This window comes from Aspergillus alliaceus (assembly GCF_009176365.1).
Source record: "Aspergillus alliaceus strain CBS 536.65 unplaced genomic scaffold BDW43scaffold_5, whole genome shotgun sequence".
In the NCBI taxonomy this organism is placed as follows: domain Eukaryota; kingdom Fungi; phylum Ascomycota; class Eurotiomycetes; order Eurotiales; family Aspergillaceae; genus Aspergillus; species Aspergillus alliaceus.
The window spans coordinates 1,096,311-1,121,396 of NW_022474688.1; the positions used below are offsets into that span (position 1 = coordinate 1,096,311).

At 46.2% G+C, this 25,086-nt stretch overlaps 10 protein-coding genes across 10 annotated transcripts; 6 read left to right on the forward strand and 4 right to left on the reverse strand.

Moving 5' to 3' along the window:
• Nucleotides 1-47: 47 nt before the first annotated feature.
• On the forward strand, nucleotides 48-1,346 carry BDW43DRAFT_264427 (putative ABC transporter). The gene is made up of 2 exons (XM_032040671.1): nucleotides 48-270; nucleotides 331-1,346. The coding sequence occupies exons 1-2, from the start codon at nucleotides 102-104 to the stop codon at nucleotides 1,035-1,037; spliced, it is 876 nt and encodes a 291-aa protein (XP_031904674.1). The 5' UTR covers nucleotides 48-101; the 3' UTR covers nucleotides 1,038-1,346.
• BDW43DRAFT_184857 (Elongator subunit ELP2) lies at nucleotides 1,150-3,868 on the reverse strand. The gene is made up of 2 exons (XM_032038935.1): nucleotides 3,627-3,868; nucleotides 1,150-3,557 (listed from the first exon to the last, which is right to left on the reverse strand). Exons 1-2 carry the CDS (start codon nucleotides 3,753-3,755, stop codon nucleotides 1,263-1,265), a joined length of 2,424 nt encoding a protein of 807 aa, XP_031904675.1. The 5' UTR covers nucleotides 3,756-3,868; the 3' UTR covers nucleotides 1,150-1,262.
• A 174-nt stretch (nucleotides 3,869-4,042) lies between these two features.
• BDW43DRAFT_307344 (ubiquitin-related modifier 1) lies at nucleotides 4,043-4,513 on the forward strand (the record flags this gene model as incomplete). The annotated part of the gene is made up of 3 exons (XM_032046224.1): nucleotides 4,043-4,122; nucleotides 4,178-4,342; nucleotides 4,396-4,513. The coding sequence occupies 3 exons, from the start codon at nucleotides 4,043-4,045 to the stop codon at nucleotides 4,511-4,513; spliced, it is 363 nt and encodes a 120-aa protein (XP_031904676.1).
• A 116-nt stretch (nucleotides 4,514-4,629) lies between these two features.
• On the reverse strand, nucleotides 4,630-6,960 carry BDW43DRAFT_307345 (bifunctional fructose-2,6-bisphosphate 2-phosphatase/6-phosphofructo-2-kinase; the record flags this gene model as incomplete). The annotated part of the gene is made up of 11 exons (XM_032046225.1): nucleotides 4,630-4,869; nucleotides 4,923-5,099; nucleotides 5,157-5,531; nucleotides 5,597-5,716; nucleotides 5,766-5,873; nucleotides 5,938-6,018; nucleotides 6,082-6,251; nucleotides 6,346-6,443; nucleotides 6,508-6,543; nucleotides 6,607-6,795; nucleotides 6,947-6,960. The coding sequence occupies 11 exons, from the start codon at nucleotides 6,958-6,960 to the stop codon at nucleotides 4,630-4,632; spliced, it is 1,608 nt and encodes a 535-aa protein (XP_031904677.1).
• A 466-nt stretch (nucleotides 6,961-7,426) lies between these two features.
• tom40 (TOM complex pore protein TOM40) lies at nucleotides 7,427-9,338 on the forward strand. The gene is made up of 3 exons (XM_032038938.1): nucleotides 7,427-8,068; nucleotides 8,153-8,800; nucleotides 8,865-9,338. Exons 1-3 carry the CDS (start codon nucleotides 7,757-7,759, stop codon nucleotides 8,970-8,972), a joined length of 1,068 nt encoding a protein of 355 aa, XP_031904678.1. The 5' UTR covers nucleotides 7,427-7,756; the 3' UTR covers nucleotides 8,973-9,338.
• A 2,603-nt stretch (nucleotides 9,339-11,941) lies between these two features.
• Nucleotides 11,942-12,758, reverse strand: BDW43DRAFT_184961 (uncharacterized protein). Its single transcript, XM_032038939.1, has one exon. It carries the CDS (start codon nucleotides 12,575-12,577, stop codon nucleotides 12,152-12,154), a length of 426 nt encoding a protein of 141 aa, XP_031904679.1. The 5' UTR covers nucleotides 12,578-12,758; the 3' UTR covers nucleotides 11,942-12,151.
• A 2,008-nt stretch (nucleotides 12,759-14,766) lies between these two features.
• On the forward strand, nucleotides 14,767-15,583 carry BDW43DRAFT_264463 (uncharacterized protein). Its single transcript, XM_032040672.1, has one exon. The coding sequence runs from the start codon at nucleotides 14,959-14,961 to the stop codon at nucleotides 15,145-15,147; it is 189 nt and encodes a 62-aa protein (XP_031904680.1). The 5' UTR covers nucleotides 14,767-14,958; the 3' UTR covers nucleotides 15,148-15,583.
• A 434-nt stretch (nucleotides 15,584-16,017) lies between these two features.
• On the forward strand, nucleotides 16,018-17,583 carry BDW43DRAFT_297479 (GSK family serine/threonine-protein kinase; the record flags this gene model as incomplete). Its single annotated transcript, XM_032044394.1, has 7 exons — nucleotides 16,018-16,063; nucleotides 16,147-16,319; nucleotides 16,388-16,471; nucleotides 16,541-16,889; nucleotides 16,937-17,136; nucleotides 17,191-17,395; nucleotides 17,450-17,583. The coding sequence occupies 7 exons, from the start codon at nucleotides 16,018-16,020 to the stop codon at nucleotides 17,581-17,583; spliced, it is 1,191 nt and encodes a 396-aa protein (XP_031904681.1).
• Nucleotides 17,584-19,303: 1,720 nt separating this feature from the next.
• On the forward strand, nucleotides 19,304-22,626 carry BDW43DRAFT_184972 (NCBP1 family protein). The gene is made up of 7 exons (XM_032038940.1): nucleotides 19,304-19,490; nucleotides 19,637-19,728; nucleotides 19,790-19,896; nucleotides 19,962-20,229; nucleotides 20,286-21,178; nucleotides 21,247-21,428; nucleotides 21,513-22,626. Exons 1-7 carry the CDS (start codon nucleotides 19,430-19,432, stop codon nucleotides 22,391-22,393), a joined length of 2,484 nt encoding a protein of 827 aa, XP_031904682.1. The 5' UTR covers nucleotides 19,304-19,429; the 3' UTR covers nucleotides 22,394-22,626.
• Nucleotides 22,627-22,841: 215 nt separating this feature from the next.
• Nucleotides 22,842-24,977, reverse strand: BDW43DRAFT_264469 (sterol desaturase family protein). The gene is made up of 2 exons (XM_032040673.1): nucleotides 24,265-24,977; nucleotides 22,842-24,183 (listed from the first exon to the last, which is right to left on the reverse strand). The coding sequence occupies exons 1-2, from the start codon at nucleotides 24,531-24,533 to the stop codon at nucleotides 23,394-23,396; spliced, it is 1,059 nt and encodes a 352-aa protein (XP_031904683.1). The 5' UTR covers nucleotides 24,534-24,977; the 3' UTR covers nucleotides 22,842-23,393.
• Between the last annotated feature and the right edge of the window lie 109 nt (nucleotides 24,978-25,086).

The window sequence follows — 25,086 nt, forward strand, 5'->3', positions numbered from 1 at the left end:
GGGGTGGTGGAGGTGAAACAGAAAAAGGATTGAAGGGGCATTAACCTTATCGGGCAAAGCGGAGCAGCTTATCTGATCTCATCATCCCCATCCATGTATGAATGCCCTCTACTTGGCATCCTTTCTCCCCCCCTACCCCTCCCTTTATCATGGCCAATGCACCGTCAATCCAGGTAAAGAATTTGTCTTATCGATTCCAGGATGGTTCGTCCGGCCTGGAAGATGTAAACCTCGATTTACCTGCCGGGAGTCGAACGTTACTCATCGGGGGTAAGTACCTTTGATTACCCTAGCCATCCTATGGTTTTGGATATCTGACTCCAATGGTAGCCAATGGAGCAGGCAAAACCACCCTTCTACGCTTGCTAGCGGGTAAACGCCTCGCGCCGGATGGCACGATCACCGTGGGGGGCAAGGATCCCTTCAAAGAGGGCCTGGAAGGGGTAACGTATCTAGGCGTGGAGTGGGTTCTTAACAACATTGTTCGGACGGACATGGATGTCCCTACATTGCTGGCTTCCGTGGGCGGGGACGCCTACCCTGAGCGACGTGACGAGCTTGTGGATATTCTCGATATTGACTTGCGTTGGCGCATGCATGCTGTCTCCGATGGAGAGCGCCGCCGTGTCCAGTTGGCCATGGGTTTGCTCCGACCCTGGCAAGTCCTACTTCTCGATGAAATCACCGTTGACCTGGATCTGCTATCCCGGCATAATTTCCTCTCTTTCCTCAAGCGCGAAACCGAAACTAGACCCTGTACCATAGTGTACGCTACGCATATTTTGGACAATTTATCGCAATGGCCGACAAATTTGGTACACATGAACCTTGGAAATGTCAAGCAATGGGGTCCAATTGAAAAATTCCAGGAAGAAGTACCCGCAACGTCCGAGAATAGTCAACTTGGAGAACTCGTTCTAAAATGGCTCAAGGAAGATCTAAAAGCTAGAGGTCCTAGAAACGGACGACACGGCCAAGCTAAGACCTACGAGTCGTTTGATGGAATGGGAGGATATGGGCTCGAAAAACGTGATTAATCCGTTCCTTTGTCTTTATCGGACTCTTCCTCGTTTCAATCTTGTCTTTTCATCTTTCTTTCTTTGCAGCTTATTCAACAAAACTTAGACGATGCCATGGGATGCATGTAAGGAGGAACGTGAAGCCAAACGCGGCGGATATATTCAACATTCCAGGAGTTCGATATTCATAGACCTGACCAATGATCTTTGCTTTTAATTTGCATATTCAAGTCATGCTTCATCTCACGAGACCATATTAGAAACAGCATATATACGCGTCGAGGTATCTTCACTAGCGACAGCAAGCTTAAGACTATATTCGTCTTGGTTTATTTCGTCTTTCTCAGTAGGTCGCCATGCGAGCTGTGTAATCGACTTAGAGGGTGATGAGAGCTTATCAATATTGCCCAGATGAGTGGCCTCTAGACTGTCAGCCGCAAGTTTATAGAGTGAAATTTCGCCGCTATCCTCCCCCGTCGCGAGGAAGAGTGAACCCATCCGCACTTGTGGGAGGAATGATATTGCGGTGACAGAGCTCTTCAGATTAATTGTCGCCTTGCATACAAACGATCCTTCAGCCATTTGCCATAATTTTACTAACTTATCCCGACCAGCTGTGGCGAAAGTGTGAGTCTCCTGCACAGGGGCCCAAGCTGCATCCAATATCATCCTTGAATGACCCTTCGGATGAGATGCCATAAGCGAGAACGTAGAAGTGTTTTGTTCGCTGCGGCGGAAAACTGCCCATTGCCGATCTCGGCCAACACTCAGGAGGTAAAGGTCATCTCTAGAAAACGAGAGGCTTGTGATAGTCAAAGAATGTGCTGCAAGGGAAGGTCGGATTTCATGCCAATCCGACGTGTCATAGAGACGGACTACTGCATGGTCTATTGAGCTCGCCTTACAGGCGGTAGCTATGACTGTGCGGTCATGACTAACAGCCACAGCCGATATTTCATAACCGTGGCCATAGAGTTTTTCGTGCTCGGGCCATAATGTGTATCGCGCTAGCTGGTCTTCTAATGGCGGCCGTTCCGAACCTGACAGTATTGCTTGATTCGCCTGGGATTGTCTAACATCAGCCGCCTTCGCCTCCTCACCTAGTGGAGCTTCTTCCCCCATTGACTGGTTTGATAGACCCAAAACGGGGATCTGAGCAGTATCCGGCAGTTCTGTCTCTGTAGACTGCTTGAAGGCAGAAAGATTCTCTAGTAACTTAGCAATTGGCTTGGGCTCGCTGAACACTCGCAAAAGTTTCTCGTCTGCACCAGAAACGAAACGCGCAGGCCCCAATGTATCGACACAGTTTAGATCATATCCGTGGATTTGCGGCCTTGAGAATTCATGCCACGACTGTTTTTCACCTCGTAGCCACTGTGCATGAAGTCGAGTTGTCTGGTCAGCGCTGGTAGATAGAAGATAGCCCCCGGTAGGTTCCCATCGCACACCGTTAACCGATCGGACATGACCCGATATGCCCAGGGTCTGTACCCAGACATCCACATTTGCATCGTAGGACCATGCCCTCCAACTACCTGTACGCCCTAGACTTACTACTTGTTTGCCGTCAGGTGACCAGAGACCAATCCAGAAGCCACCAGTGCTGCCAGTAGCTGTAGTAGAACCCTTTTGGACACTGATTTCCCCCATCCTTTCAGCTGAAACCCAAACTCCAGACACGGCATCCTGTTCCCAGATAGTCAACGTATTATCTGCAGAAGCCGAGAGAAGTTGTTGGCGCTCAGGGCTGGGGTTCCATGCAGCAGTGTATATCCAATCTTCGTTTCCGAACAGAAGGGCTTCAAACGTGACAGAATACTTCAATCCCGCCGCATGGAACTGATGGGCTTTATTTGATAACGTCGGTTCGAGTCCACCTAGCACAGGATCCTTATCCCCTTCCGGTGGTGCAAGAGTAACCTCGCCCCGCTGGAGTCGCCAGAGACGGATGTATTTATCCTGACTCGCAGACGCAAGTAAAAGATCCCCCGTTTGACTTTGTTTATCCCATGTAAAGGACAGAGAGCGCACCCAAGCCTCATGACCAGATAGCACAGCAGCGATCTTGAAATCAAGATTCCCGCGTGCGTTTTCGGTAACATAGATTTGTACGATGTTGGCAGTGCCTGCAACCGCCAATACCATGGGCCCGTCTGTCTGAAGCGGCTTCAGTGCTAATGCCAATGGGAAAAGTCGCGGTGTCATAGTTATGGTTTTTAGTAGCTCGCCCTTAGCTACTTCCCCTTGAGCCCTTATCCTCCAGACTTTGACACTTCCATCCGCTGCTCCAGATACAATGATATCCGCACCATCACTAACCGCAAGTATATTAACCGAGCCTGTATGGCCTTCTAGAGTCTGCGCGAGTGTGAAGTGGCTATTATTGCCTGTGACAGCTCTCCATATCCGGACCGTACGATCGGCGGAAGCAGTAACAAGGAATTTTGTGTCCGTAATGGGACATGTGTAGAACCTGACGGCATTAACTTTATCGGTATGGCCGACGAGAAGAGAGTAGACTCCACGCTGAAACGTGTCCTGCGCGCAAAATCAGCCACTGGCACAAAAGGTGGCGGAAACCAAATATGTGAACAGGAGAAACCATACCTTAGGGTCCCACAAAGCCACATTATTGTCAGCACCAAAGGCAAGCACCCCGGACTGGACGTCCCAGTCAGCGGCGGCGGGATGCCTATTTCCGCCCACACAGATATAATCGCTTGCGACGGATACCATGAGCTTGAATTTTCGAGGTACTACCTTCGGGGACAAAAATGTGGGGTTTGTTGGTCCTTAATTTTATTTTGGACTTTTCTGCGAAAGTCTTTCGTCGTGTGAAGAAGTAGGGGGATTAAGAATCGCAAAGGCAAGAACAAATGACTTTTTTGTGCCGCGAGCTCCAGACTCTTATCGATAAAGGTGCTGGAAAAACCCCTCTTCCCGCTCTTTCACCACAGCCTTCATAAACAGTACAATACTCACAGAAGGCCTCGATTCAAATCCTACCAGTGTATAAGTTAAATATGACCACCGGCACAGAGGCTAGTCCCCACGCTGAGAGGACGGAGCCACCTTGCCCCTTCTCTATCACCGTTGAATTCACGTTCGCTCCCCCCTCCAGTACCTACCATAGCCTTGGTTTGTTAATGAGATTACAGTGGTGGTCTTGAGATGTTATTTTCCAACGAGCGCAAACATAATTTCATAATACCTGCTAAATTGAGTGACGGAGGCCGGCCGAATATCAGTTTCCTCCTCAAGCACCTGGCTGACAATGTGATGAAGGATGAGAGAAAGGAACTTTTCATCTTAGAGGATAATGTGTATGTTCCTCTAGGGCAACGATAGGCAGCGTGACTGATGGTATATATGATAGGCGGCCTGGTATTCTTGTCCTCATCAACGATGCCGACTGGGAACTTGAGGGTGAAGAAAACTATGAGCTCCAACCTAACGATAATATTGTGTTCGTTTCTACACTGCATGGAGGATAGGGTTACTTTAACTTTATGTTCACGATCCCGCCATTAATTTCATGATTGTGGCAGGATCAGGACGGTGGCTAAATTCTATACTCTTCAAACACAACACGATCCAATAGAGCACGAAGCTAAACGACATCTTCCACATGCTGTTGCGAAATTCTTTCGGGTTCACGAGGGGTTCGGAGTCCACTTTGTGGAGTTGAAAACCCCTCCTGCGGACTACTCAACCCTCCAACTAAAGGAGTGGTTACTCCACTAGGGGGTACGGGTATTTTGATGTCTTGAGGTGAGCCAGGAATGATCTCCTTGGGCAGGCCAGGAATATGGACCCTGCGAGCCTCGTTTTGGTAACTCTCGGGAATTATCTGGAGAAAGCAGTTATTAATGTGTTTGTTTGTTTGGTTCACCACTATCGTACCTCAATTATCTCGTCTCGAGGGAATTCTAGGAATGGAATATCTGCCGCATTACATGCCATAAGATAGCCATATAGAACCCGCAGTACGCTTTCGTGCGCGATAATGAGAAGATCGTTCTGCTCACGCTCAAGTTCCAAGATAATGGGTTCGAGGCGCACAGCTAAGTCATGGTATGACTATCATAACGTAACTCTATCAATAAATATCGTATTTGCAAGGACAAGAGAACTTACCTCTGCCCGAGGGTACCTATGATGGTAAGGATCCAATTCATGCTTCGCTACCTCGTCTGGATACTCCTCGCGGATCTTTTTCTCTGACATCTTCTCGCAAACACCAGGGTTCAACTGGCTTAGTTGTGATCTTTGTCGGACCTTGTACCCAGTCTCATGCAGATACTTGGCAGTCTCGATTGTCCTGCGTCTTGTGGAAGTCCAAACCGTCAATGGTTTCAACTCGTAGTTTGTCTCCCCTTGGTCGATCGTCGCTTGTTTCTCGGACTCTCTGTGTCTTAAGAGACACTCTGTCATTTTCTTGGCGTAATCCTCCCCCTGTTCTGACAAAGAAGCATCTGCTTTGTAAGAGTCCGCTTCCAGGGAAACGCCAGCCTGAAAGTTAATTTGTCAGACATAGAACAAGACATTAATGCGTGAGTCCGCAGCTGTCCACCCACCCGAGCAAAATATGTGTGCCTAGATTTGATGTGGAGGTTGAGAAGATAGAAAACGATCCGATGGGAAAGATACCCAAAGCTTCGGTTGTTAACGATTAGTCTTTCTCCAGCGTTTATCATCTACTTCAGATCAGTGTAATTCCTAGGGTTCAAGATGAGGTGTTATCACTTTGATATAGTTCAGGTCTTTCTCCTCCATCGTCTGAAATTGAGGGATTCGAGCGTTTATACGGGTCAAGTAATGTCTCACTGCATCCTCTGATGTCCAGGCTACATACTAATGACTATTAGTCGTCGATTCTAAGACAATGGCTACTGGAATCTCACGGGAATGCACTCACATCAGGTGAAGATATTTTTACTCGGCGGACATTCTCCTCGATAATACGCTCATCATCGCACCACGACTCGATAAAAAGAGTCTTGTCCGAGAATTAGTGTACGCACAGTTCATCCACGGTGACATGTGATGGGCTTTGGCATACCTCAATGTCATGTTTAGCGAACTCCTTTGCAAGCGATCGTCGTCCTGAAGCCAAAGGATTGACAGCGTCGTATATTGCTATCTGTCCATTTTCATCATTCAGAAATTGATAAATGTCTTCCCGGCACCGTTTTACAATCTTCTGTCTCAGAAGCACCGAGGAAGCAGATGCTACGCTCATTCAGCGAAATGAGCAATGACATAAATCAACGCGAGTAATCCGGCTAGCGAGGAGTAGAAACGCCTCGGAGGGTAGTTTACTAACCATTAACAAAGAAGTAATCATCAGGGATGTCCTGACCAACTGGGATGGTAGCACGTCTGTAATCCCCAAGATGGAAGATCCTAGTCTTGACACCCAACCTGCGAAGGAATCAGTCCAGACGACCCAAAGAGATCTGAAGTCGGAGAGGATGTCTCAACGCACCACCGAAGATAGCGCGCTAGGGCAACGGATATATGCCTAGAATAAAGAGATACGTCAGTGATAGTCCTGATTGAAGCACAGTCGATTTGGTAAACGAACGTCTTGCCTCTCGCTGGTAAGCCTACAGTGATAATGACAATCCGGCCCGAGTGGAAAAGTCGGCCGGACTCTGTACTATACAGCTGCGCCGGTGCTAAGTCAGCCTTTTCAGGTAAGTCATGGATTGCATCGACGAATGTTGATGACTTTCGCCGGAACCGCGGGGAGTTGGCGACAATGTCTGCCGTTCTAGCCTAATGTCAGTGCTGAATGAATACAATACATTATTTGATGGTGTTTAAAATAAGTCCTCGTTTCGCCGTCTCTTGACACTTCACTAATGTTTCTAACGGGGGCATAGAAGGGGTCAGTAGTTGGAGGGGCTTTGAGGGCAGCTTACAATAGGGTATCCATAGTAGCAAAGTGTCAAAAAGGTGGTGGTTGCCCCACGTAAGGTAGTGTGATAGACGATAGTAACAGGAAGCGTTGGTTCAGAATAGATGGTCGGGAGTATAGGAAAAAGAGGAGATAAAATCAAAGATATATATCTAGGCAGCTAAACCTATGGTGCTGTGAGCGAGAGAATAAGAGGACCTTGGTCCAAGTAGGCGACAAAGTAACCTGGTGATTCGGCGACGGCGGAGGTGTACAGCAACAGTACCCGAAATCATAAGTCCACGACTGAGTGATAAAACACCACTCCAGATGTGGTCAGAGCTTCTCCATATGTTTCTTGATCTCTTCACATTATACACGTTATTATCGACCCTAGAATATTTCCAGATCTAGAGCTCTGCTTGGAGATAAACTGCTGCTCCGCCCGTTCCATCCAATCCCGAGAAGGCCCAAAGCGGCTAGTGTGCTTCAGCTGTCTAGAGAGGCCAAAGATGCAACCAGGCGGAAAACCAAAAGTGACATTTTTCAATTCCAGAGCAAAGGAATACTCAATACCTAATCAATCTACCCTGCGTCTCTTTCCCTCGACACTTTTATTCGACCAGAGCAGGCCGAACACAGCCCGCCTTATAGAGGTCACTTTGCAACTCTTACGGTTGCTCTTGTATCTCTGAAGTTCAACTCCAGGGCTGGTCACAAATTCTTTCTTGTTTTTCATCGAAGACCGTCTTCCTCTTAAACCCGCGTCACGACCATTCGTGTCCTTCATCCTTTCCCTCCCTTAACGGCCTTTAATCATCTCCAAATAGTCACAATGGCCGAATACCTAACCCCTCCCTCATTCCTCACGGACAATTCCGTCGCTGCAGTCATCAAGGATGCATACATCTCTTTCTCAGAGCGAAGGGCGGCCCTTGGCCTGCCCAATCCCGGAACCGTGGATAACATCGCCAGAGAGGTGCAGAAGGAGGTCCTGCTGTCCAATTTCATGTTCTCTGGTCTTCGGGCGGACCTAACGAAGGTCTTTGGCATGTCTCCTCTGTTCCGTGTGTCGCATGCATTCTCCATGGGCTCGTCAGGGAACCTGCCTCCCTATGCCTTCTCGGCCATGTATGGAAGTCCAAAGGTAGGCAATACTTTCATTCTGCATACCCCTTGGCTGTGGCTCTATTCTTCACACCAGATGCTAAGTGTATGATTTGGGGGAAAGGTATTCATGCAAGGCAACTTTGGAAGCGATGGCGCACTCGCCGCCGTCAGCAACTATCGTTGGAGCCCGAAACTTGTCACCAAGACCAACACTCAGATCATGGCCGGCGCTAGCCAGGGTCTTATGCAGATCGATAACGACTACACCGGCGATGACTTTTCGGCCTCCATCAAAGCCTTCAATCCATCCTTCCTGGATGGGGGTCTTACTGGCATCTTCGTCGGGAGCTACCTCCAATCCGTTACCCCCAGTCTAGCTCTTGGATTCGAGGCTATCTGGCAGCGCCAGGGCATGAACACTCGCCCAGAAACTGCGATTTCCTACAGCGCCCGGTACAAGACCAGTGACTGGATCGCCAGTGCTCAGCTCCAGGCTCAGGGTGTTTTCACAGCATCTTACTGGAAGAAACTCTCCGAGCGCGTTGAGGCGGGTGTTGATATGAACCTCCAGTTTGCACCCAATGCGGCTGCAGCTCTTATGGGTGGTCCTAGCAGAGATGGCACTACTGCTATCGGTGCCAAATACGACTTCCGGGCATCCACCTTCCGGGCTCAGGTCGACAGCGCCGGAAAGGTAAGCTGTCTTCTCGAGAAGCGGATAGCGATGCCCATCTCTCTTACATTCGCTGGCGAGATTGATCAGGCCAAGGTGAGTTGCATTCTTACTGTTTTGCTGCCTGTTGAGTTGAATGACTAACATTTTGTATTCTTAGCAATCGGCTAAGCTCGGTCTTGCTGTGTCCCTTGAGATCGCTGGCGAGGAGTTGATGGAACAACAAGAGAAGATTGAGGCCCAGGGCATGGTTCCTCCACCTTTCTAGGTGCCTTCGACGCGAAGCTGGGACTAATACGGCTCACTGACAGTGGGGACCTTGAGCTATCGCTCCGTGTCCGCCTTCCAGCTGATAACCTTTTTCTTCATTTGTTTTAGTAGCTCTTCACTCCCCCTGTGTATTGTTCGGAGGATGGTATGTCACCCCATAAGGAGTTTATCCCTCGGATACGGTTGGTTATTCCGGGAGGCAGTCGTTTGGCGCCAAGGAACCACATTTTGTATAGAATCACCTTTGATTTATCCGACAGCCCCCCTTTTTTGTCTCACTTTTATTGTACGTTTCACTTATGGATCCATCTATGACTGTCAACCCATCTTTTTCTCTGACTGATCACTGGGACTGCGAAGCATGCATGAAAGCACTTGTGGGATGTTGTTGTTTATTTATACATAATAGATGGGCAATGTAAAACAGGTTTTGGCTCAGAAAAACTAGTGCAATGATGATGTGTTCTTTCATTAAGTGATCAGGACAAGCCATCTGGTATATTCTGGGCTATTCTTTCAGAAGCCCGCGGTTTTCAGGAAGAAACCAGTTAACGTCTAAAGAAGTATAGATGATGACCACTACTACTACCTACTCCCCAGCTTCGCGTGCTTTCACTATCCAGAGACCTTGTAGGGTTCAACAGCACAGTCCGTAAGCACAGCATCGTATGTTATACCTGAGTTGACAGCGCATCCTGATACTAATTTTGCCTTCGGGTGTCTGGTGTCTCATGGGTTTAATATACAGGCAGTGCAGAGTAAAGCGATCCTGGACCCAGGCTTCTCCCATAGGCTATATGTACGTATAATTATATATGTTCTTGGTGTGTATTGAATGTACCCCATACTGTATGTAGTCCATGGGTACAGTGGTACTAGGTGCGGGTTCGTATCCCGCAGGGCTAATACTCTACTTCGAATAAGTCGCTTACACTTAGCTCCAAAATGAGATACTCCGTAGATACTATAGCCCCATAACCTAATGGATACCTACTAACTTCTATTGAAGAACCATTATGTTTGTGCTTTCGGCCCACTAACCATTTGTACGAATGGCTGATATTGCTTACTTAACCCAACAGTGGCCATTGGAGCTAGTTAGTACTAGTACTATGTATTCTCTGTCAAGGGTAAATTACATAGGTAAATATTGCATAAAAACAGTAGATATAATTTTGCCAGCGATTTTCGTAAGATCAGTTGCCTGTGACTCACTTTTCCGTTTCAATTCAAAGTCATTCCATCATTCGTGGGTTCATTGCTGGACTTCTGTTAGAAACTTCAGTTAGTGGCAACCTTCGGGGCGGGAGTATGTAGTCCACTATGACATCATATGCTGTTGAACCTAGATATGGATGGGAGGGCGTGTGTGTATCGTATCCACTGTCCACTCCACCCTTTTTCTTTTGGTTCTTTCTTTCCTCTCCTTTTTCTTAAACTAGAGTTTTTGCTTGGCGAAACCAACGGACCATTCAAAAGAATAGTTATCGCTGCGAGATGACAAGCCGTGTGTGTGTAAGTCCTTTTTTAAACAGATCTTTCTGTTCAATGAGAACCTTTAGCCGATTACTAATTGAGGCTAATGGATGCATGGGAGTATATAGCTATAGCCTGAAGGTACTAGTGTACCTATGCACCTACTGGTTCCAGTTTATGCGATGTTTATTCTCTAGAAAGGTACAGTAGTATCTTTTCAAATGAAGATTGCATGTGTAGTATGGACTCCTACTACACCTAGTACCAACCATGTACCTTTCTTCCTGCGTTCTTTTGAATTATTCCACCAATGCCCTCCTCAGTGCGAAGATAGGGGATTTTCCCATGACTTACAGTCAATAATCTATGAGCAACAACCTCTTAGTTCTAAGTCAACCCTTTGTCACCATCAACAGTGAGATAGAATGATAGTAGAATCTATGCATTCTACCTACTGAGTAGTACATGGACCTGCATCGTCTAATTTTAAGCCCTTCTATTAACCTTACTGCCATCAATTACAACTACTGATAAACTCAACATGTAAGTTAGCTGTCTGGACTAGTACAAGGAAACTCTTCTTAACATTAAGGAAAGAAGAAAGAAGAGGAAAAAAAAGTTTCCAGCCAGAAGCCCGGGGTTTGCGGTGATTGAAAAGAAGGCAGCAAAACTGGAAAAAAAAATTTTCCTTCTGAATTTCGACGAAAAGACTGTACAGGAGAAGACTGCACTGTATCCTCCCACAGGATGGCAACTCTTAGGCTACTACTAATGAGTACCTACTAGTCACCTGAGTTGTTGGTTGCTGACCATGGTCCACTGACCAGCTGACTCTTTTTAGTAGCTCCAGCGATACGGTAGGTGTGGGACCTCCAAAGCGATGAACATACCAATCAGGTGTAAATCTGAAGGACTGAAGGCGAACAGTAAATTGATTGTGTGAGAGTAATTGCTAACAAAGCAGATCTCAGACAACTACAGATGATCAAAACTGAGAATACTTACTGGTTGTTGCATCCTAAAAAGGACCAACACAGTAAGTAGTACATGAGTCCTAAACGGGTGGCGATTGTTCGGTCAGATTTAAATGAATCTACATTAAAACGCAAGATCATACATATAGCATGGGTGCGACCACTCCATTCAAAACCCTCGAAAATTTTGATGGTTCTACGATAACAGGACTTGGAAAAAGAAGGTAATGTACGGAGTCGTCATTGCTATTGCTATTATCTTTAGTTGGTCTACCGTGCTCACATGCCACAAGAAGAATGAATCCATCTCTTTGGAGTAAGGTGGACCAGTATCATTTAAGACTTCCCCTAGCCACAAAAGTGGGGCAATGGCAAGCAACCCGTGTTACAAAGATTATTGGGGTAATGTATTTGTAATTCTTGTTCATGCTGCTTTAATACATACTACCAGTACATACGTATGTATATCCATACATACCGTGGTGCTGTTTGATGGTCAACACTGCTCTCCTGAATTATATGGACGTCATTTGGTGAATGAATCGTGCATCCCTTCTCAAGAGTTCTGACCCCGCTCCGTATCTTACTCGGGGTCTAGAATTTTGCTTCCTCGCTTGGAACAGCGTCCTCATCATCAATTCATTGTGTAAAGGTTTCGGCGAAATTTCAAAGTAATGTTTATATCCTAGTTAGTGTATGGAGTGTTTATCCATTAAGTACACTATATCTACATGCTCTGTACATCTTTATGGCATATGACTAGAACCCGCGTCGCTTTATTCGGAAACGGTAGGGAGAGACCGCAGAACTCATGATTTCGATGTAATACGACATTGAAATACAGAATTAGAGCATCAAGTAGTAGTCGCTTGTCATTTTTAACCGAGTGAGGCATGACAATGGCAAGAAACCCAGGGAGCCGTTCCTGCTGTGCCGAGTTCAGCAATGAGACCGAAACATCGCCCGAATGCAAGTTCTTTTCCGACTTAGCATCGGAAAGGCCAATATCAAGCAACCAACTTGCAAGGAAACCGTTGATTGCACTTAGATAGAAACAGACAGATTTGCTCTGTTGTAATCTCTTCTGTAGGCAAGGGGTTAAAAAGAGCAAACTAGTGTTCATTAGGCTTAGTGGCGCGGGAAGGAGACCCATGGTCTCTTATATCTCAGGCTCCGATGCTTTGATTCTACCATTAGAAGAATAAAAGTTCGATTTATGATGCGTTTAGGAAAGTCAGGTGCCTGTGCTTTCGATGATCATCCGGGGTTTAGTCTGGATGCTAATTTAAGAAAATCTTGTCCAGACTCCTGAACCTTGAAGACCACCCATGTTTCTGTGGGGTCAGTTCCTAGTAAAGGGTACATACATACAGTCAATCATAGCCTTTGATGTAGCACTCGTGAGGCGTCCCTCTCAACAGGGTAGATGTATTACACAACGTTATTTCAAACAAGTATCTCTATCTAACTCAAGATATGCTTCTACATTGATGTATTAGATCGAATACCCATGAATGATGTGCTTAGTAACTTCAAGTGTGCTCTGCCGGTTCCATCGTTGCATACTGGGACTTGAAGCCAAGCATTGTACGACGAACAACCATCCAACCAAGCTCGGTGCGGCAAGAAGGAGGTCTCCGATAATCGCGAACAATGGTAGAAGCAAAGCAACAAGGTTGATTAGCCGAAGGACTAATAGACATCCTACCTACTACTTAGTACCTCTTAGCCACAAATGCCGGCACCCGGCCGACCATAATGCTTCGATGGATGTTATTGACTCGTCGGTTGGCCGGCTATATTGTCCTAGTCCTACACCAAGCTTAGCCAAAGCTCCCGAACAACTCTGATCCGATTGACATAAATTCTCTTTCTCCCCTGCCTTATACTACAGAGTGGCGCAACCATCCATCGAGCTTCCTCAACGCTTGCTACCCAGTAATACAACTGCGTTTAGTGGATTATTACATTCCTCGACAAGCTCCTCTGACAGCTATCTTCCCCCTTCCCATGACCTCCACGAATAGAAAGGGAGGAGAGGGGTGGGGAAAGGAAACGGTGGAAAAGAAAGTAACCACCTAAAGGTACCCGTATTCCGAGATCTAGATCCCTGGTCAGATATGCGGCGGTTCGGTATGGCATCATAAGGATCTTGTAATTAATACCTAGGTAAACTGGTACGTACATACATACATACATTGAAGGCACTCTCTAATAGATAATAGATACGTAGGAGGCACTGAGGACAGCCAATGAGAGTGGTTCCAGTGAAAATCACGGCTGGTCACTTGACAGCTGCGGACCAAACACATGGCACCGCTGTTTACCTGTCACCAAAAGCTGTTCAACGCAGTCTGGAATTCTATATATTTAGGATTGGGGAGATCGGTAATTCACACACACTAGTGGTCTGGGATAAAGTACCAGAGCCCTGTACATTAAGCCTGCAATGTTTTTAAACGCATTTAAGAGGTGTCTGCCTTTTTACCTTCCTTCCTCCTGTAGAGAAAAAGAAAGGATTCACACTGGCTGTAGGAGCTAAAAGAGCTATCAAAGTCTATGTAGGAGTATGTATGTTAAAGAATGCTCAATCAATCTATGACCGAATTAGCACTAAGTTAGTACTTTGATGAGGATTGAAAAGAAATAGCAACACTAGTTGGACAAAGCTCAACTGCCAAAAGAAAAACATACTGTCTGTAATAGACCAGTTCCAACCGGAACCTCAGTTGGTCATCTGGCCAAAGCATTCTCCCCGTTTTTAGCCCATTACTTGCGCCCAATTTCCAATGGCTCCACATCGGTGCAAACCCTTCAATGAAATTTACCTCCCAACATTCTTTCAATTACGAAAGAGCGGGTTTTAAATTAACCAAATTCTTTTCCTACTACGTCAGCCTCATCTCTCAATATATTCATGAGCACATATGAACCACCTATGAACCAGTACAGACCGCAATGGCCGTGAATGTACGTATGTACCTTGCTTCCAGTAAGGGAGTAATGTAGTGTGTACGATGGATGTATGGCGCAAGTATGTAATGTACATATTGCACATACTTACATACATACATCTCTAATACTATCTGTATAGTAGTACTCTTGTAGGTACAGTAGTATGGAAGAGGTACAAGACTAGTAGTATGTACTGTATGTACCAGTGGCGTCAATTTCTGTATGTATGTATGTACCTGTCACACAAGTATTGTATGTAATTTATAATACAGAAGTGATACACTTATGGACCCCTCCTTTATTTTTGGTTTGGGGTCATCCCCCTCTGCAATAAATATGCAGTAAAAAGGACTACAGGTGTACTGGGGCATTTCCCTCTCAAGTGATAGGCAATTGGTGCACTAGGTAATCTGTAGGTTTTATCATTATCCCAAGAGCCAACACTACTGTGAAAAAACTGTTCTTCTTATGCCGAAAGCCATAAACAGAAATCCTTTGAACGGACTGTACCAATAATCCCAGCATAACCTTCTTGCCTCTCCACACACTGCCACAGCCCTAGGTCTTGTCCCTTAAACTATGACCCCTAAGGAAAGCAAACCGTTCTGCGCTTTTACCATCTATCCCCGTACAATACGTACGGAAATAGTACAGCTAGATATTGAGACAGGCACGCACCCTAAATTTACGATTCTTTCTCAACTTTACTGTGTGGTCTTGATCACTCATTACCTCCTGTACCTCTCGAAGTTAATTGTTTCGTCTTAGTTCTTTGGATTTGCAGTCCTATCTAATTTGTATTTATCGGGGAGGTTATTATTCTTATTATTATTATTCCCCCACCCCTCTCTTTTTGTCTCAATTGTTTAGTCTTCTTGGAACTTCCCCCAGATTTGGTTGCTCTTATTTGATCGATCGTGAGTTGGTTCGTAAGTTCCTTACCTTCTTCCTCTCCTCTCCGGTGCTTTATTCCCGCGTTCCTGCAGCCCTCGCGTGTTCGGGCTTTGTCGCTCCATCAACGTCACCTGCTCGCCCTCCTCTCTTCCCTCTCCTCCGACCATCCCCTCTGCCTGCTGCTCTTATCCTCTTTTCTACACTACTACGACTACCATCCGCCTGCCACAGTGGTGAGCCGTAAATCACTTCGACAAAATTTCTCTTTCCCTTTCCAAGTTTGCCTTTTTTTTAAAAAAAAAAAAAAAAAGTAAAAAACAACTCTTGCATTGTCTTCATATTCTCCCCATCCCCTTTTTTCCTCTCTTGAGTGCCTGCCACGAGGTTTAATAGAGGTTTAATATTTTCGATCCTTTGCAAACACCTGGGGGGCTTTCCTGCTCTGGTGCGCACTCTTGGCACTTGATCCGGCTATTGGCCTGAGCCTTCCCTCTTGCTATTCGCCCATCCGCTCCTCAACCTTCCATCTCACGCGCACCTCCACTCAACATCCATCGTTCGGATATTCCGCCCATCCAAAGCACCCCTCCTAACTAGTGCTCCACCGAATACAATCTGCTCAAGACCGATCACACATTTCACTTTGCTTCCTTTACCGCCATCCGCTGTTGAACCGCAGTCCTCCATATCCTTGATAGCGCTGCCCAACTTACCGCCTGGTACCAACCCCACGAAACGTCCGTGATGTCACAGAACCGGCCTGGGGTATTTTCGAATTTGCGCATGGGTGGTAAGTGCTTATTACCTTCTCAATTGCCTGTACGTTAATATGAAGATCATCTACTGACGTTATACCTTTATCTCGCCTTGCAGAAGTCGTCCGCGAGAAGGTCCAGGATGGACTGACAGGTGAGACCAAAGAGATCTCGTACTCGCAATGTAAAATTGTCGGCAATGGGTCGTTTGGGGTGGTCTTTCAGACAAAGATGATGCCCAGCGGCGAGGACGCTGCTATCAAACGTGTCCTCCAAGACAAACGTTTCAAGGTAAATGGTCACTGGCCGAACGTCGACCCTGTCGCCAGTGTGGACATCGCTGACCTGGACTCACCCAGAACCGTGAGTTACAAATAATGCGGATTGTCCGCCATCCCAACATTGTAGAGTTGAAGGCCTTCTATTACTCCAATGGTGAGAGGGTATGTGTTCCCCGCTCTGTACGCGGAATGACCTGCTTGTTTACTGACCACCTCACCACCTCTCTACAGAAGGACGAAGTATATTTGAATCTCGTTCTTGAATACGTACCAGAAACAGTTTACCGAGCATCTCGGTATTTCAACAAGTTGAAGACTACGATGCCCATGTTGGAGGTCAAGCTTTACATATATCAACTATTCCGTTCTCTGGCATACATTCATTCACAGGGCATTTGCCATCGTGATATCAAGCCTCAAAACCTCCTGCTTGACCCAAGCACAGGTATCCTAAAGCTCTGCGATTTTGGCTCCGCCAAGATTCTAGTTGAGAATGAGCCCAACGTTTCATACATCTGCTCGCGCTACTATCGTGCACCCGAATTAATTTTTGGTGCGACGAATTACACTACAAAAATTGGTAAATGCCCCGTGTGCGTCGTGCGACATTTGTTAAGATACTAACAGTATCAGATGTGTGGTCTACTGGATGTGTAATGGCTGAGTTGATGCTGGGACAACCACTTTTTCCGGGTGAATCAGGGATAGATCAACTAGTAGAGATTATCAAAGTCCTCGGTACACCCACTCGGGAGCAGATCCGCACTATGAATCCCAACTACATGGAGCACAAATTTCCGCAGATCAAGCCGCACCCTTTTAATAAGGTATACCAATTTCCGTCTTGCACACCACAAGGAAAATCTAATACAATTCTGCAGGTTTTCCGAAGAGCACCTCATGAGGCGATTGATTTAATCTCCGCTCTGCTGGAGTACACACCAACGCAACGGTTGTCAGCCATCGAAGCGATGGTCCACCCATTTTTTGACGAACTCCGGGATCCCAACACTCGACTGCCTGATTCTCGGCACCAAAATGGGCCGTCACGAGAGCTCCCTAGCCTTTTTGATTTCTCTCGACATGGTCTGTTCTTGCTTTCCCTTGCTAACCAACTGTTTGCGGCTAACGGATTAACAGAACTTTCTATTGCTCCGGCAATGAACAGCCGGCTTATTCCACCTCATGCGCGCCCTGCGCTCGAAGCCCGCGGGTTAGATATTGATAACTTCATACCCCTTACGAAAGATGAAATGATGGCGCGTCTTGATTGAGTCAAGGTGTGCGATGTTTACGAAGTACACGGATGTTCATAGTGCAGTCATATGCGCATGTGCGCGAGAATCGGATGCTATGCCGTACGAGTTCACTTTGATGCACCGGGCGGTTTTAAACTGGGAGATGTTATTTCAGTTGTAGACCCTATTCCATTGGCGAGACATCTGGGAGCTGGTTTCTCGTGGGGGAGTTGATTTGCGAACAATTCAAGGAAGAACGCAGGGGGCGAAGAAAAAAAGGAAACGGGGAGGAAGGGGGGGAAGAAAGAAAAAAAAGGTGCGGAAAGAGATAAAGGGCTAAGGTCGGAGGATAGCGAGTACTACCTTCTGTCACGGCTGGAAAAGTTTTTTTTTTCTTTTTTTCCCTCTTAAAAAAAGGGTAGTGGGGCATGACAGGTTCATGCGAAGAGGGTGATGGAATATCATAGCCTGGAGTCATGGAGGTGTCTGAGACAGCTCTTGGGAGGGGGGAAGTGATACCCTTACCGTGTGAGTCTGCTTTCCGGGATTCAAGTCTGCATAGCTTCATATCTCGATTTAAGGGATCATGAAACTTCGCAAAGTCCTATGGAGAAGGGCGGAGAGACAGATATCCTACAAATACGTCAGATATCGAGGATCTCTTATGCTTGGATGCACATAATCATGTGCTGGTGAGCATGCTTTGAATATAGGTATTGGAGGTTTAATTCCCTTGACTTGCAGCGTTAGAAACCCCCTCATTTTTGTGTCTTCGCTCCTCTCTCTCTTGAAATACTCTTTACTGATTGTCTCTTGCTCTCTGTGTGTCCCGTTTGCTTCTTCTTCTTCCTCTTCTTCTTTCAATACTCATTGTTCACACATCTCATTCCATTCGTTTGGGTCGAATGGTACTGTTCTTTGACTTTGACCGACGAAGCTGCATAGTTAATTCCGAAAGCAGACGACTCAGTTACTCTTGTTTTCATTCCGTTTCCTATTGTCTCCTTTTGCTCTTGCTCTCTTTTGCCTTTACCTCCACTTAGAGACCCCCCAAGATACGCCTGGAACATGACATTCGTTAGTGTGTATAAACACGGTCTTGTAATTGCATGGTTTGTCCCCTTCTCATTCTCGTCATTCACTACTTCACGATGTAATCGCAAACTCGTCCCCGAGGTTTCTGGTCTTTATTCCTCATGATAGTCGTGATACTCTACAGATGTAAGGATTTTGTTCTTTGTCATGTCCATCAACGAGGATACAAAGTGTCAATGGGCTCAAGATCGCCACCGGAGCTGTTCTATGGGGGATTAGCGCAGACTGGGTCTGGTAGGCAGTTGCCTAAAGACGGCAATGCTCCACGTTCTGCGATAAATATCACAGCTGTTCCAGCCGGCTCAGAGATGAGGTCTTGAATTAGACCTATCCTTTGAAATCTTGGAATGGACCAATATGGCATCCTATTACAGGTATTGTACAAATAAGCAGCTCCGGCTCTCTCTTTTTCTTTCTTTTTCTTTTTTTATCGATTCCTAGTAGATCATTACGATGTATATATTGAGTACATCTGTGTATGTAGTAGCTATTTATGTATGTTATGTCTGTATCTGTATGTATGTATGACTTTTTGATGTTTACGAAGCCGCGTGTTATATAATCAGCGGGAACGGAGGATCCCTTATCCCGACCCTTGGTGACGCCGATGTTTTGCATCTAGCATTTATGCGCGCGCGCGGTCGTTTCTCTGATATATTATACTGGTAATAAAAGTGCCCGTGCTGCACTCTTATGTGTCGCAGCAGCTGCAGACGATTCTGATATTTTCCCGACCAAGATCCTAACTCGACTCAACTTGTGTAGGCATAAGCACCTACAGGTAATTATGGTTGACTACGAACGCCGTCACCACGGGCCCAGGGGTGGACGCAAAAGGCGCTACAGAGGTCAGTGCTATCTTTCTATGCTATGGTATCTATACTAGCGCCTTTCATCTCATGTCTCATTTCATGGCTTCTTTCAATTACCTATTGTGAAAAAACTGACCATCGTTGTTTCTCCGTTGACTAACATTTTGTTGGGTAATTCACAGAAGAAGATGACTATGACCGTCGCCAGAGGCGCAGATACGAAGAACCTTTGGTTGTGAAGGTTCGAAGGCAGCTATTGACCATTGCTGAATCTGTACGATCACTCTGCTTCGGTCAAAGTTTTATTCAGCTAGTAACTTACGCTTTCGCATTAGGCTGCCAGAAGAGCCGAAGACGATGTTGTCAATATTGCAAAGAGCGTGGCAGAGAATTACGAAGATGAGGAGCTGAAACAGACTTTCATTGATATTTCCGTCGATCTGTAAGCTTAGGCTAGGCTAAATTTACTTCATTGCCTAAACGCTAACACAATGTGATCCGTGATAGCATCCTGGAGCAGCCGCTAAAAATTCCCTTTATCGCAGCTACGGTCTTGGCTGCTAATGCCTACAAAACGGAACTTGTGTCAGATGTCCTCGAGAAAGCGAGTGAATACTTGCAGCACTACATCAACACCGGGGCGTGGCGTGAAGTTAAGCTTCTTCTCCGGTTTTTGGGATGTCTGCAGCTTCTCTTTGAAGGGGATGGCATCTTCCCAATACTAGAAGAACTGTTTGCGCGTGCAGTTGTTCTTCAGACAGCCTCTTCTGAAGATGTAAGTTGGTCAAGCTGCCGTCTATTCTGTAAATCCACTGACTGGGCCATGTATAGTTGCTTGGGCTTGAACTTGTGAAAATAATCCTCTTCACTATACCGTACATAATGGCCTCCCCGATAACAGGTTTCGAAGCACAAGCAACCGCTCTTCTTGAGAAGACAGACATCATTGCATCCACACCCCATGCGTTGGTGGATTTGGTGAATCCATTTAGCTCGGAATATGGCACCCCATTCGTGGCACAGAGTGTAATCAGCCTGCTTCAAGGTCAGCTTCAACAGGAGGCCAACCGAGATTGGGAACTCGCATGTCTTCCCCGGCCGTGGAAGGGTGGACGAGACAGTGAAGAAGAGCAGAAACCCTTGGAATCCGGTGCAAAGCATCCATTTCCTCAAATAACGGTTCCCGACCCTGTACGAAACGGATCCAGAGCGCTTTTTCCAGAAGTTTACATTTCCGTCTACGCCAACCAGGAGTTCGAGACTGTCCCTCCAATGTCTAATATTGCATCATCCTTGCTACGAGACGCCCTCGTTGACACTATCAATATCCTTGATTTTAATCGCATTGCTACGGCTAAATATCTCATCGACATTGACTGTTATTTTACACCACATACTTTCGTGAAGCGTGCAACACCCTTTGACAGATTACGCGACGTCCCTGCAGATCGCCCAACCTGGAAGCCGGAAGATGTGGCTGTGGATGCAGTATTCTCTCAGTTGTTCCAGCTTCCTTCTCCGGAACACAAACTCGTGTACTATCACTCGGTTCTCACAGAGTGCTGCAAGATTGCGCCGGCTGCCATCGCCCCAAGCTTGGGGCGCGCAATTCGTTTTCTCTATCGCAGTTTGGAAACGATTGATTTAGATCTCAGCCATCGATTCTTGGATTGGTTCGCGCACCATTTGAGCAATTTCGGGTTCACATGGAAATGGAGTGAATGGTAAGTCCCCATCGTAGCAAGATTGGTATCTGCTTTGAAAAGAACAGAAGAGCTGACTGTTGGCAAAGGATCGACGACCTTGAACTTTCATCGGTTCACCCAAGAATGGCCTTTATTACTGGCGCGCTCGATAAAGAGATCAGGTTAAGCTTTGCTCAGCGCATCAGGGGAACACTTCCAGACCCCTATCAAGATTTGATTACGGAAGGGAAGGAAAAGGATACTCCCGACTTCAAATACTCACTCGATAGTAAGTCTATACGCTCTAATTATGCCTTGGAGCTCTTCGGATTCATTGTGCTTGTTGATAAATGCTGATCCTTGTCCTCTACAGCCATCCCTTATGCCAACGAAGGCACAGAAATCATGCAACTCATTCGCAAGAAAGCCACCGACGATGAGATCCAGCCAATAATCAATGTTATTGAAGAGCAGGCTAAGTCGATGGGAGTCGATGACCCTATGCTACCTTCAACGGATGCCATTGTCACTGCGATTTGCTTTGTTGGCTCGAAATCACTTTCTCACGTCCTTTCTTGCATTGAGCGGAACAAAGAACGACTCTTGGCCATCGGTCCCAAATCCCCTCGTGCACGTCGTCAGATTATAACCTCTGTTATGGAATATTGGGTCGATCAGCCAGGAATCGGCATTAATATCATCGACAAGCTTTTGAATTACACCATTCTGACGCCGTTGTCTGTCATCGAATGGGCATTGGTAGACAAGCTGGAGACAGGAACGATCTTGGCAAGAACACACATCTTCGAGATGATATCAGCCACTGTCGGAAAGGTAACCAACCGTCTACGACAGATTGTTGCTGCACGAACTCAGCCGGGCCTGTATGAACCGCAGTTAAGTGTGCTAGATGAAACCTTGAACCGCGAAAAGGCGGACATGCAAGCGCTCTTCAAGGTGATTGAGGATTCAATCGTTCCAGTGGCAAGAGGTAATAACGGCGAGTTCATGGAAAGGGGTGATGGGAGTGGCGCTTTGTCAGAGGATGAAATCATCCGACAATGGGGCTATCGGTGGCTAAGGGTGTTCAGGCGAAAAGCAGGCGTTGAGGATTCATTCATTGCTGAAGTCATGGCCACTGCAACTCCTGTTGGAACAACGGCGCCTCCCCCCCAGGGAGACATGGCTGTGGATGCCTCGGCGGATGGAGACCTAGATGTCGCGGATGGAGATGGAGCTGTAGATGTCTCATGAGACACTCTTATGGATGAGATGCAAGCTTTTGCATCTGGGCCTCTCTCCCGACTGTATTCGTCCATCGCTTGGATGTTGTACTTAATGGAGAATAACTGTATTCCTGTATTCATGTGCTTTCCAGGATCAAGAAAATCGTGTTTCAGCCACACTTTTGGACTAGTCTAATCAACTCACCTAGTGTCATGTCAGGGTTTATCCCATACATCCATCAGCCCACTCATAGTTTTGATTGACCACGGCACGCCATATAGAGTAATATATTGCAAAACTATGAATCTAGCTATTTATTATTGTATGTAGTATGCTTTGCGTCTGACCGTATCTGATATCAGTACTTTAGCAGTTACCAGGGCAAGCTTTAGGCTAAGTGAATGTTCTAGCTCCCAACACGTAAGGTGAAATACGGGTAGAACCTCTAATCGTAACAAGTAGAAATGAGCAAAACTGCTCCGTGATAATTTTGTACCTACTTTCAACCACAGGAATATGTATGTACAACTGAATCATCAGAGCTGGTTGAGATTGTAGTGATTCTGACCACTCGCGAGTATTAATATGAAGACAAATCAGTGACTGATTGTGAATACAGACGGAATCAGGAATACAGTAATTAAGATCTATGATCAGTATTATACAAGGCGTGGCAAAAGAAAAAAGGGAGGGCAAGAACACGCGCACGAGACGAAGTAGGGAACATTAAAATCGTAACTCACTCACTTTTAGAAGTAAAGGGACTAGCTGAGGCTATATTTTAGAGCCGTTCAAGAGACGGCTATAGATTTTCTCTGGGATATCTTTTCGCCCTTTCTGTTTACCCCATTGCAGAGAATTTCGAATCATTCAACGCGCTACAGCAAGATTTTGATAAGCTTTGCTATTTTCAAGGGTATTTCAACCAGTCCTCGAGGACACCAAGGTAGTTTGGAGGAATAAAGAGAGGAAAGGAGGAAGCGGCGTAATACGTAGACCAAGCTGAGAACGTCCTCTGGCGTATTAATCATAAGTTCTTCTTCAATTCATCTTCGATGAGATATTGACGATCGTCATCTCCCTCAACGTCCTTGAGAATAGATTCCATCTCTTTGGTTTGCTTCTTCCACTCCTCCTTGTCCATCTTGGTCTCGCGGCGGAAAAGTTCCTCATTTGGCTTCCGGTAACTCCCTCCCATCCGATCCCACAGCGTGGTAAACTGTCCATAATTATAGTTGAAGTAAAGATGGTGCATCGTGTGACAGGCAGCTCCGTTGATGACCGGGCTATTCGCAACGTATTCACCGTCATGAATCAACACAGTCCAGAGGTTGATGAAACCGAAGAGGAAAACGTAGGCGAGCTTCTGAAGTGGAAAGAGGAACGGAAACACATGATACGGGACACTCTGAGACCATCCATCTACTGGATGGAAGGCATGCGACGCGAAAGGGCTAGGCATGATCCATTTGTGATGCGGTTTGTGTAGGGACTTGTAGATCAATGGATGGTGTAGACCGCGGTGAATCCAATAAATGCAGAAATCGGTGAATACAATGAACAATGGAAATTGAATGATGCTATAATATTGGAAAGGCTCATCGGAGAAGCCATCATACAACTTCGCGTAACCTCGGACCTCGGCGACTAAGAATGGAGCGGTCAAAAGAGACATAATCGGCATAGATCTCATAGTCTGTGCAATCTCCATGGGGATCTGGTTTTTGAGAAACTTGGGATGTCTGACGGTAGTTTTATCCCAGATAAAGATATAGGACAAGGTTGCGGATATGAAATAGGTGATAAGGCCGAATATCCTTTTCCAAAAAAAAAAAAAAAAAAAAGAGGGAGGGACCGTTAGACACGAATCTACCATGGCGGAGGGTGTTCTTGCATACCAAATAATTAGAAAGAAGCTCAGGAATTGACGGTAAATATTATTTCTAGGCCAAGCGCTCATATACGCATACTTCGAGGGCTCTAGGTAGATCAGGCGTGTGGCTGGCTCATAGATGAACGGTTGGGATGCGCCGAAGAAGGACAGAGTGCTATTTGACATATGATGAAGATCCGAGAGAGAGGCCGCGGACGAAAGGGAGACGGGGAGGAGAGCCGCGTATAAACGGTCACCGATGAAGGTGTCCCAGACTTCGAGCGCGATATCCATGATCCCTTGTAGACCAATCCAAGAAGGGGTGGTATGAGAGGTGTGGCTGTATGTATATAGTAATTTCAGACTTTTTGAGTCAAAATTGGTCCCAACTGATGTGGGCAATTAGGAATTGGAAGAAGAGAGATAAAAGAGAAAAGGCGGAGGAGAGGAGAGCGAAGCTGGGGCGAGGAAAAGGATTGGACGGGATGAAGGTGAGGATAGATAAATTAAGTAGAGTGGAGAGAACCGAATTGATGTGAAGTATGGGAAAAGGAAAAACAACCTATGAGGACCGAGCGCGGTATCACACCCGGCGGAAGAACCACAGCCGTTCCCCATTGATTCTTTCGCGATTCGGAAATAGTTATGGAATGAATTGACGAAAAGAGGAAAACATGACCGTCTAGCGACCATAGAATAGAAAGTAAAAAAAAAATAAGGAATAAATCTAGAGTAAACAGATCCCACCAAGCCATTAGTACATACAGTACAGTAGATACTGCTAGTAAGTATATCGTACGGTACCTTGCAGCCATCACCTGCATTTACCAACCCTTTCCCGGCTTAA

Coding starts and splice junctions, on each gene's coding strand:
- BDW43DRAFT_264427 (XM_032040671.1), top strand. CDS start 102: ATGCCCTCTACTTGGCATCCTTTCTCCCCCCCTACCCCTCCCTTTATC. Junction 271..330: donor TCGAACGTTACTCATCGGGG/GTAAGTACCTTT, acceptor CTCCAATGGTAG/CCAATGGAGCAGGCAAAACC.
- BDW43DRAFT_184972 (XM_032038940.1), top strand. CDS start 19,430: ATGGTTGACTACGAACGCCGTCACCACGGGCCCAGGGGTGGACGCAAA. Junction 19,491..19,636: donor ACGCAAAAGGCGCTACAGAG/GTCAGTGCTATC, acceptor GGTAATTCACAG/AAGAAGATGACTATGACCGT. Junction 19,729..19,789: donor TATTGACCATTGCTGAATCT/GTACGATCACTC, acceptor CTTTCGCATTAG/GCTGCCAGAAGAGCCGAAGA.
- BDW43DRAFT_264463 (XM_032040672.1), top strand. CDS start 14,959: ATGACCCCTAAGGAAAGCAAACCGTTCTGCGCTTTTACCATCTATCCC.
- tom40 (XM_032038938.1), top strand. CDS start 7,757: ATGGCCGAATACCTAACCCCTCCCTCATTCCTCACGGACAATTCCGTC. Junction 8,069..8,152: donor CCATGTATGGAAGTCCAAAG/GTAGGCAATACT, acceptor TTTGGGGGAAAG/GTATTCATGCAAGGCAACTT. Junction 8,801..8,864: donor GCGAGATTGATCAGGCCAAG/GTGAGTTGCATT, acceptor TTGTATTCTTAG/CAATCGGCTAAGCTCGGTCT.
- BDW43DRAFT_264469 (XM_032040673.1), bottom strand. CDS start 24,533: ATGGATATCGCGCTCGAAGTCTGGGACACCTTCATCGGTGACCGTTTA. Junction 24,184..24,264: donor AGCTTCTTTCTAATTATTTG/GTATGCAAGAAC, acceptor TTTTTGGAAAAG/GATATTCGGCCTTATCACCT.
- BDW43DRAFT_184961 (XM_032038939.1), bottom strand. CDS start 12,577: ATGGGTCTCCTTCCCGCGCCACTAAGCCTAATGAACACTAGTTTGCTC.
- BDW43DRAFT_184857 (XM_032038935.1), bottom strand. CDS start 3,755: ATGGTATCCGTCGCAAGCGATTATATCTGTGTGGGCGGAAATAGGCAT. Junction 3,558..3,626: donor TGGCTTTGTGGGACCCTAAG/GTATGGTTTCTC, acceptor TTTTGCGCGCAG/GACACGTTTCAGCGTGGAGT.